This window comes from Magnolia sinica, chromosome 13, assembly GCF_029962835.1.
Source record: "Magnolia sinica isolate HGM2019 chromosome 13, MsV1, whole genome shotgun sequence".
In the NCBI taxonomy this organism is placed as follows: domain Eukaryota; kingdom Viridiplantae; phylum Streptophyta; class Magnoliopsida; order Magnoliales; family Magnoliaceae; genus Magnolia; species Magnolia sinica.
In genome coordinates, this window is record NC_080585.1 from 492,831 (window position 1) to 504,485 (window position 11,655).

General features: G+C 38.3%; 1 protein-coding gene across 1 annotated transcript; it reads left to right on the forward strand.

Moving 5' to 3' along the window:
• The first annotated feature begins 1,380 nt into the window (after window positions 1-1,380).
• Window positions 1,381-7,553, forward strand: LOC131222305 (2-oxoglutarate-dependent dioxygenase DAO-like). Its single transcript, XM_058217329.1, has 3 exons — window positions 1,381-1,971; window positions 6,131-6,446; window positions 7,179-7,553. Exons 1-3 carry the CDS (start codon window positions 1,643-1,645, stop codon window positions 7,428-7,430), a joined length of 897 nt encoding a protein of 298 aa, XP_058073312.1. The 5' UTR covers window positions 1,381-1,642; the 3' UTR covers window positions 7,431-7,553.
• The last annotated feature ends 4,102 nt before the right edge of the window (window positions 7,554-11,655 follow it).

The following is an 11,655-nucleotide window of genomic DNA, read 5'->3' on the forward strand; positions in this document are numbered from 1 at the left end:
TATCTTCAAACTTTCATAGAATGTAAAATAATAGCAACAACATACAAGTATTTTATCAAACACTGGGCAAGCAACATTAAAATCATGATTTGAAACAACACTTCATTGAGTCATTTCATCAAATACTCGACGAGCAATATCAATATCATAATAACTGAGTCACTGAGTTTTCCATACGAGCTGATTTAAGTTGAGGTTCAATCTGAGTTGAGTCGAGCTCAAGCAAGTTAGAACTTGGCTCAAAATTTTTTCAAGCTCAAAAAATGAACTGGACTTGGCTTTTTGGAGTCAAGTTGAGCGAGCTAACTCAGCTCACATCCAACTCTAACAGTGCCATCTTTCTCACTAACTTGGGGAGTGAATCAAGTGTTACCTGGGTAACACCGTAGTAGGGCCAACGTATGTATGTGTTGTTTATCCATGCTGTCCATCATTTTCTCTAAGTCACTTGAAGGTATAGCTTAAAAAATAGAGCAGATCCAAATCTCAATTGGACCACACTACAGGAATCCTCCAAGACTCGCAACAACAACTTGGGTCCTAATTCACGTCTTGGTGGTAGACTTGCAAGAGTTTTAATACTAGGTTATAGGTTCTGCGTAGCTGTATTGTATTGTGATGGTGTTAGTGCTTGTGTAACAAAAAAATAAAAAAAAATAAAAAATAAAAAATCCAATTTGATTTCTTGATTTCTTGATTTTGGGTTCTTCCTTACATTCAGCAAATATAAATCCAATCAAAATAAAAACAAGGGGTTTGTGGGCAGATAAATGAAATGGAAGGGTTTTCTAACCTAGTTTGACTGACTTCAATTGAAAGGGAAATAGACCGACCAAATCAAGGAGATTTTTAGGGGTTGGGATCGTTTATGTTAGGCCGTGCCGGCCTTTCTTTTTTTAATCTAATAATAATATTAATAATACCCAATTCATTCCATTATACGCTACTAATAAACAAGAACCGACCATGTGCTTAGCTAACATACTCTATTCACTGGTAATAGTTTAAAAGGAGTTTATACCATGGATCGGATCTTGATCCGGATCCGACCCGAATTCAATCCCCATTAAATCAGATGCATCGGATCCAATTTGAAAAGGAATTCAGTAAGTGGCCCGCTGGTTAGAGACCAACTACCTGGTTCCATCATGGGTGGGCCACGTTACCAAGCTACAACTATAGAAAAATCCAGGCCATCAATGTGGACCATTAACAACATTGTCTGTCTACCATCAGTTAGGAGGGCAGTGATGAGATGATGGATGTCATGATCCATCACCGACCTTCCTTTTCTAGTATAGACGGGCTCTTGCTTCCATCGGTCGTATCGAAATCTGTCTACCGTAACTTTAGGAAGGGCAGTGATGAGATGATGGATGTCATGATCCATCACCGGCCTTCCTTTTAAAGTATAGACGGGCTCTTGCTTCCATCGGTTGTATCGTCAGTTTTCACCCTGTTTGCAGTCTTGAAGAAGGGAAATTACGAAAGTATTCCCACCTCTTTTTAAAAGTAACGAATAGCCCACCCACCTTGTCTTTTTGTGTTTTGCAGCCCTCTCTACCTTTGAGCATCTGCCACATCTTCTCCAGTCCCAACATCTCAAACTCTCTCTCTTTCTCTCTCTCTCTCTCCCTGAGGAATGGCAAATGAAATCCCTGTAATAGATATGGAGGATTTCCCAGGGCAGCTTCCGAAGCTTCTACAAGCATGCGAAGAATGGGGAACTTTCAGGGTGGTCAACCACAAGATCCCGTCGGGGCTTCTTTCGGAGATGAAGTCGGTCGTCAGATCTCTATTCGACCGCCCGCCGGAGATCAAGCGCCGGAATACAGACACAATTTCCGGCAGCGGCTATGTGGCTCCCAACTCCAGGAATCCTCTCTACGAAGCGTTGGGACTCTACGACATTGGCTCTTCTGATGCTGTCCTTACCTTCTGCTCTCAACTCGACGCCACCCCCCAACAGAGGTTCTTCTTCTCCTTTTATTTCCAGGTTTCCCTTCGTTTTTAATTGGGATTTTTGATCGTACTAGCCTTGTGGCATTGTCAAAGGCCCCACTAATCTGACCTCTCAAATATATTATTTAGTTAGACTTCGTATCACTAATGTGTTAAGGGTCCATGTTATCATGTGTTATGGGTTTGGGTCCATGTTGTCATGTGTTAAGGGTTTAGGTTATCATATATTAAGGGCTTGAGTAATGGTGTCATGCGTCAAAGGTCTAGGCTGTCCTGTGTTAAGGGTTGAGGTTGAGACACAGAAACCTAAACCCTTAATATATGACAACATTGATCTTGACAACCTCGACCCTTAACACATGACAATATCGATCCTAATAACCTTGACCCTTAATACATGACAACATCGATCCTAACAACCTCGACCCTTAACATATGACAACCTCAACCCTTAATGCATGAAAACTTCAACCCTTAACACATGACAAACTTGACCTTGACCCTTAACACTACAAGGACGCCGTCTGTGAGGCCCACCATCGAGTATGTGTTAAGGATCAAGATTGTCATGTGTTATGGGTCTCAGTGTCATGTGTTAAGGGTCGTGGGGACCACCATGGGGTATGTGTCGGAGATCTACTCTGTCTATTGGATTCATAATTTAATTTAATGCAATGGGTCAAATAATAAGTTACATCCAAAAATTTTGTGGCCCACGAGAAGTTTTTAATGGTAGGTTTTCAATCTCATTGCTTTTTATAGCCAAAGAATGAGTTAAATCCACAGATAAGGTGGACCCTACCACAAAGAAATAGTTAGGAGTGAATGGCTATTAGCCATTGTTATTGGTTGTTGTGGGCCATTGTGGTGTATATAATTTATCAATGCCTTCTATTATCTTAATAGAACAATTTAGAGCATAATCCCTAAAATGAGGCAAACCAAAGGCTTAAATAGACTACACCACAAGAAACAATGATGATTGAACTCCTACTGTCTAAAACTTATTAAATGGACTACACCATAAGAAAACTTCTAAGGGTGTTCGTACATTGTCTGTGGGGTCCACAATCACATATGTGTGGAATCCACTCCATCAATTAACTTAGAAATTTCATGGAAGGCCATGATTGGAAGCATGAGTAACATCCATCAGTCACATGGACTACATTACAATAAAATAGTTCGTATGGGACGGACAACGTTATATGTTATCAGGTTTTGTGGGCCACACAGATATCATTTCAGCAAGAAGTTAGCATCTTCCCATATAAATAGATGGCTATTAAAAAAAAAAGAAAAAAAGAATGGATTTGATCTAAGTTTCAGTAGGCCCAATAATAAATCCTGTTCACATCACTTCTTTGAGATTGGGATACTACGTAACTTCTTCACTGAAAATCCATACAATTGCTGATTTAAGGACAGTGGCAATTTGGTATGAAAAACTTTTAAAAATCTGTCAACAGGCTACCATCGGAATATTTTAAATTTCCATTCTTTTTCGAGATTTTGACCATACCACAAGGCTAGTATAGTCAAAATTCCTTTTTAATTTCTGCATAAGGATCTTTCCATAATAATACCTCTTTAATATGGTATTTACATCTTGGTACCTATTTAAACTAACTTTTTAGTACATTGCTTTATTAATAAGGGACATTAACGTCCATATGCCTACCTTTTGGTGCAATGACGGAAAAAAGCCTGTTTTAAAAATAATGTCATTCATCCGCTTAAACTTTAAAACGTTAATCATTTATCCGCTCTCGGCCGCTTGATTTGCTTCTGGATGCCTATCAACTGCTCTTTCCACTTTCATATGTTTATCAGCCGCTTACTTTACTTTGTTGGTTGAGGTTTTATTTTGGTTGTCCTCCCCCCTCACCTCCTAATGCCTCTCGACTACTTGATTTGCTTTTGAATACCTTTTAGCTGCTTTCTGTCTTATGACACTGTTAGCTCCTTAGAGATCTTTAGTATGTTGTATTTTTCTCTTGCTATACGAATGTCCTTTCCGATTGAATTACGTAAGAACGGTAATAAATAGGGTACAACAATCCTAAAGGCCAAAAGTTAAGAAAGCAGTCCATCTACGGTTAGAAAAACCAGATCCGTTCCTTGATTGCCGAGCAATGGGCCCCACTTGGCAGAAATAACAAATCTGAGGATTTCTTTCTATGTTATCCACTAGCGGGGTCTATAGTTCAGTGATCTAAAATGTTGATACTACCGGACACACCATGGACGGAACATTCATCAAAATTCTCTAGATTAGAGAATACTTGGCTTTTAATTTCTCGAATTGTAACCATTGCTGTATTTCTTCTTAACCGTTTCTTTGTTGGTGGTCTGTTCAAAGGTTTATGATTGTCCAATCTTAGAGATTTTTGGGACAACAATCATCGACCATGAAGCCCACAATATCAACAGTTTGGATGACTGAAAATTAATAATTTACACACGTTTTACCCGAGCGTTGCATTGTATAACTACCACTCAAACCAGCACGGTCCAGAGTGTTTTTGTGCAGTACGCTCAGAATTTCAGTTATACAAGTGGGGAGCCGATTGGGTGCATCCCCGGCCTCACCCAAGAAGGTGGAGTCCTTACTGTGGGGCCCAACTTGATGTATTTATCCTATATCCACTCCGTCCATCCGTTTTTCCAGATCATTTTAGGGGATGAGCTCAAAAATAAAGCAGATCCAAATCTCAGGTGGACCATACTATAGGAAACAGTAGTGATGGAACGACCCACCATTAAAAAAAGTTAGTAATGTTTATTTGCCATCGACATGTTGGATGAAGGGCGAAAATAAATATTAGCTTGATCCAAAACTTTTGTGGCCCACAAGAAGCTGATAATGGTCAATCACCACTGTTTTCTATGGTATGGTCCACCTGAGAGTTAGCTCTGTTTCAACTTTGGGCCCATGCCCTTACAATGATTTAAAAAAACGGATGGACCACATGGATATAGAATACATACATCAAGGTGGGCTCCATGGTAAGGGCCACACATCTTGGATGAGGCCAGGCTGCACCTAATCTACTCCCTGGGGGTGCCCATGGTTTACGGATCCAGATGTCCGGTAGGGTGGCCCCAAACTGTTTGACTAAGTATTGTGTAATGCCTCTAAATAAGAAGGGCCAAACAGTCTATTAGATCGGGTAGGGTACCAAGGTATCACAGCTAGCGTATGGGTGCAGGTTTCTACTGTCAGATTGACATATCAGGTAATATACTCTGACAGTCTGATGTTGTTATTAGATAGGTTGGGTTATAACCCTGGGATCTGGTTTCATGTTTCAGTGATCCGAACCACTGATCTGATGAGATACATGGCTGATGAAGGCTGCCGCGAAATATCTTCAAGATTTGGCAATCCAAAACTTGGGCGGATGGTCGTTGTATCTTTCGGGTGTTACTCATAAGGTCATGGGTTCAAGCATCCATTGTGGTGAAAAACTTCTATGGTGTAAGTGCATGGATGTGAGAAAAAAAAGGTCACAAAAACTGAATTTACAAGTCTTTTTGGTTGGCATTTTTGTCAATTTCAATAAAACTACCGCTATGCCAATTAACTTGATTAATGAGGTAGCTTAATGAAAAGTTGACATTTTTTTGTTAATTTTGAGAAAATTACTGCTATGACAATTTACTTGATTAATGAGGTAGCTTAATGAAAAGTTAATGTTAATAGGCACTGCAGTGTAAATACCATATTAATGAGATAGGATTATGCAAAAATCCTTTTCTGATAAGCAGCCCATGTTTTAGCAATCCAGACTGCTGGTCAATGCGTCGCATCTTGGATGAGCCATGCCTCAAAATCTTGGTCTTTTGGCTACAGATAACGGTTGTGAAGAGAGAAACAGCTGCATTCTATACTCCATATTCTATGGAAGTAAAAAGGTGTGAAGATTGGTCTTTGGAATGTGTCAATCTTGGGGGAATTTTGAAGGCATGGTCCATCTAATAGACCAATGGTCTGGATCACCGAATCATGGGTCCCACTTGTTAGAATTAAGACCCAAGTCAATCAGTTGGTTTAACTGTCCACTAGGTTCTTGGGGCCACCATGCAAAATCACAGATATCAGATGATAGAGCTGTATAAATTATAGTTTTTATTTTTATTTTTATTTTTTTGTCGAAATTGGCAGTGAAACAATTAAGTCATATGCTCACGCAATATTGGAGCTGGCCATGGACATAGGGCGCAAGATAGCAGAAAGCATTGGCATAGACTGTGATTTGTGTAGGACATGGCCATGCCAATTTAGGATAAACAAATACTCCTTCACGAAGGAAACAGTAGCCTCCCTGGGAGTTCAATTGCACACGGACTCTGGCTTTCTCACCATACTCCAGGAAGACGATTGTGTTGGTGGTCTTGAAGTGATGGACAAAACAGGTGCATTCTTAGCCGTCGATCCCTTTCCAGGGTCACTGCTTGTCAACCTCGGGGATGTTGCTAAGGTAATACAAATTCATGTGTTTACTTTAGGGCATGTTTGGATAAACAAATGAAATGGATTATTCAATGATTATCTAATGATGATTTCCTTTACATGTGGATTCCTTATTTGTTAGTGACACAAATTGTCCATAACCAAGGGTTATAAGAGATGGGCTAATGAAAGAGCCCTACGTGTGTGTCTAGAAAAATCTTTGCTTTTCACTGTAAGCAGCACCATATCTGACATACATATGAACAAGTTGAGAGTTATAAGAAATTCTTATAACCCCTGGCTGCCTTTCTTCTTGTGCCCAACAATGGAAAATTGGGATAACTGTAATGATTACTTTGAAGAATCCTCTATATTCTCACATGCTTAAATATCACATCAAGGGAAACCCTTTTCCCATTTGAGTGATTTTCCATGGATTACTACCAATACAAACATCGCCTAGGGTTTGATTGGATGCATCAGGGAATTGAATTATAATTGTTAGTGTCCTATATTTGACGGCAGTTTAAAAACATCTTAAGCTCAAGATAGCAATTAGTTGGTCGCTCTCAAATCGAGACTTAGAGGGCTACTTGTTCATTTTGAAGACCAGAAACATCATTTGGTTTTATCATTTCCCTCTTGACTAAATCGAATGTTCATAATTCAATCCTTTGAATTATGCTTTTCTGTGGTTATTCGTTGAGGGGATTTCCTTTTAGGCTAATTAACAGAAACATGTCTACATGTGAATGCGCAGGTATGGAGCAATGGCAGATTCTATAATGTGAAGCACCAAGTTCAATGCAAGGAAGCGGCAACACGTATATCGATTGCCATGTTCATCCTAGGTCCAAAGGTGGATGCAGTGGAGGCGCCGCCAGAGCTTGTGGATGTCAACAACCCTCGCCTCTATCTCCCTTTCACCTATGAAGACTACCGAAAGTGTCGGCTCTCGACAGGGATGCGAGCTGGTGAAGCTCTTGTGCTTTTCTCTACAAAACAAAACTGAGATTGCTTAATATACAAACCATAATTCAAAAAATGCCTTCCAAGCTGTAGTAAGTTAATAGCCATTGAACTTATGAAATCCTAAGCCTCTAATCTATGCTGGAGCTTTGCTGCTTTAGTGCAATCTTCATGTTTGAGTGAAAGAGGTAGGGTGTACTAATGTAAATATAAGCAATTTCTTGCATTTCTAATCCATGGGCTTATTGGAAATTGTCAGTTTGGCTCGCCCACTATGCATCAGACACAAGACTGATAAATTCCCAAACCCAGCCCAACTTTGGCTACGACTTGCAACCCACTTAGGGAAAGTCCAGATGCATTTCAGGGTTTCTTGGGAAAATAATAAAGAAAAGTCCATCTGGTAGTTAGTGAAACTCTGTTCCAGGGTCCTCTTTTTTACTTTTTTTTTTTCAAAAAAAACTGCAGTAACCTTTTTTAATAACTTCAACTATGTATATTTCATATGATCATTATAAGGAACTCCTTTTCTTTTGTGTAAACTTAACTGAACATGCCTTTTTGAAAGATTGATGCAACCATGATCCGAGGTGAGACTGCATAAAAATGTGTGGACCCACATCTTGGAGGTGCATGAAAGAAGGGGCCTCCAGCATAACTGAGATTGTTGGAGAGTTTGAATTAGTTTAGGAGTTGAGTTAGGATAATTTTTAATTAAAGGGAATTATCTCCTAGTTGGTAGATTTGGATGGAGTTGGGCTCTTGAAAACTTTGGCATGGAGAGTTCTCTAAGGGTCTGTTTGGGCGGTGGGATTAGAAGGGATTAGGTGGGATGGGATTCAAAAAACATAATTATTACCCATGGCAGGGATTGTCCCCTGTTGCCATGGGATAAGAGTAATTTCCTGCTTCGTGGATAATACGGTGGTACATTGAATGAATATACTCACCATCATTTAAAAGTATTGAGAATAACAAACATGTATTATATCTAAACTGTTCTTTTGTTTTGAAACCTCCTTTTATGGCATGGGCCTAAAAATGAGGTAGATCCAAAACTTACGTGGCCCCAAAGAAGTTTTCAACGGCAAGTATTCAATCCCCGTTGCTTTCTATGGTGGGGTCGACTTGAGCATTAGATTTACCTGATTTTTTGGACCGTGCTCTAAAATAATCTCGATAAATGGGTGGACGGTGTAGATATAGCCCACACATCATGGTGTGACCTACAACAACTTGCTAACATTGAGTGAAATTGGAACGGGACGCAATGCAATTCTATTTAATGTAATTCCAAGCTTTTCCATTCTTCAACATGGAGTGGAATTGGCACAGGACCAGATGAATCCCAGAGTTAGGATAATTTTTAATTAAAGGGAATTATCTCCTAGTTGGTAGATTTGGATGGAGTTGGGCTCTTGAAAACTTTGGCATGGAGAGTTCTCTAATCTTATTTATGTAAACAACCATGGGATAATGGAGATTGGTTATTTGCCCAATTTTTTTTTAATTCAAAAAATGAAATAGAATTTATTCTCTATTTCTTGGATATGAAGCATACCAAAGAAAGTATACCGCTTACGTTATGATTGATGTTGTTGGGAAGATGTTAAATTCTCTTCCTCTATATAAATCACTTCGAAATTTCTAGAAATATATAAGGCGCATTGTTTGTACAAACCAACTCACAAAACCACAATAAGTACAACAAGTGTAAAATGAAAAGAAAATTAAAGGATGTTGGAACTATAATATTAATGGAAACGAGAAAATACAAATATAATGAAACCAAATTAATAGAACTCCACACCTGCAGTGGAGATATGTGATGGCGGCAATAACACTGGATGATGATTCAGAATGGTTGCTGGGTTAAGGCGGGTACGTTGTTGGTATATTTGGGATAGATCTGCCTCTTAATGTGTTGAACCAGCGTAGAAGGTCGTGGATGCACTATTTCCCAGGATATTATGCCTGGTCGATGGATATTCACAGCATGCGCCAGATGTGAGAATTCCAACACCACAACACGACCTTTTTTTTGCTCAGAAAAGAAAAATCAGAAAGCATAGGGATGAGATAAGAGAGGAAATTTCAATTTTGTCTAATTGAAAACCTGAACCCTAAGCTCTTCTATAAAATGAGATTAATTCATTATGAAAAAATCTACTGAGAGAAAATAATCATGGCAATTGAGATAAGAGGCATGTTCCACACAATGGAAAAGGACTTATTAAGTAGGCCGCATCCAATGCTTGTGATAAAAATAAAAGGAATAAAAAAAAAAGTTGTAAGACTTAACTTAAAGAGATCCTTTTGAGGTCCCCTATGCGTACGGGCCAGAGTATATTATATAGCTCATTTCACAAGAGTGTATAAGGAGAATAAATGTTTATAAACCAATTTACAACAATGTAACGTGGACTAAAGGTCTTGACAAAAAGACAACAATACAAAGATGTTTTTTCCTTTTCTTTTCATCCTTTTTTTTTTTTTGAAATACATTTAACAAAAGAGAGATATACACGTGAAAAACTTCTTAATTCGAGAAGGAAAACCCATATGATTGTCAAAGGAAAATTCATTATATAATGTTTGAGTAATACAAGCTTTTTCTCAAGCATAACTTGAGGATTTTCTTTCCGTATATTTATAAAAAAAATCTGTCTAAAGTCTCTCTTGATGTAAGAGGAAAACAAGTCTCTCTTGATTTTATTTTATTTTTCTTTTCCTACACACATCTCTCACCATCACTCTTCTTATGCAAGAACCTTCTTGATGTAAAGCAGGTCGCAAATACTTTCATGGCAAAGATGGATCAAAGAAGACTCGATCGCAAGCGTAAATGATTCGGACCGTTAAAACCTTAAATTAATCATATTTTACAAATAGGGATGAGTTTTTTGATATATATATATATATATATATATATATATATATATATATATATATATATATATATGCAGTGGTGGGTCTAGATCTCTCTTCCTGGTGATTTGTTTTCAAATTACAACACATAAGCTGTAAGAGACTTCATGCACATCGAGGCTAGCTTACTAGCTTGTAGGCCAGGGGTAGGCCCAACACAATAATTTCATGAAATCTACTATGACCACAAGGTTTGGGATGAAAATTTAGCCACATAATTCAAAACCTAGTTAGACTCATGATTTAGGTGAGCCACAATAAAGGAAAAAGTGGGAGAAGGGAATACTTACCGTTGATTTTTTAAAGGGCCCCACCGTGATGCACTCTAACCATTACCTGTCTCATGAATATTCATGCATGGTTATAAAAAATTAGGCACATATATAATTTATGTGAGCTACAACAAGTGAATTAATTTGGATGGTAAGCATCCTCCCACACTATTTCCATTAATGTGCCCTACCTAAACTATGGATCATGCTGATGTTTAATCCCTACTGATAATTTTTTATTACCTACCTCATGGTTGGAGTGGATTTCAGGTGGGCATCACCAACACATCCTATTGGCATAGGATGGCAAGACTAGCAGGACGTGGATTCCATTATGCATGTAAACGTTTACCATTAAAATGTAAAGGGCCACATAAGTTTTGGATCAAGCTTATAATTGTTTTTTTCCCTTCATCCATGTCTTTAAGATCTTACTATCATGTTGGATGACAAATAAATATCATTGTGGAATCTAGAAAGGTTTCAACAGTGGAAATCATTATCTCCATCGTTTCCTGTGATATGATCCACTTGATCTTTGAATATGTTTCAATTTTAGGCTCAACCCCTTAAATTAGATGAAAAAAATGGATGGACGGCACGGATAGACCACATACATTCAAGGTGGTCCCAAATCAGTTTACTCAATAAAATAAGAGTGTACTGAGTACTGAGTAACTCAGTAGACAATTCAATTTTGCCAATACTGACTTTGTTATTAGTTGTGCTAGCTCGTGACCCACACAATGATCCATGTGTTTTATCTAAGTCTATCCACTTTGCTAACTTATTTTATGACATGAGCTCAAAAAATGAGTTAGATCCAATCTAAGGTGGACCACACCACAGAAAACAATCGTGATTAAACGCGGACCATTAAAAACTTCCTAGTGTCCACTATAACGTTTATTTGATATCCAACTTGTTGATTATGTCATTCAGACTTGGATGAAGGGAAACATGAATATCAACTTATTCTAAAACTTTTGTAGTCCTTAAGATTCTTTTAATGGTGGGCATTCAATAACTACATTTTCATGTGGTGTGGTTACATCAATAGTACATACG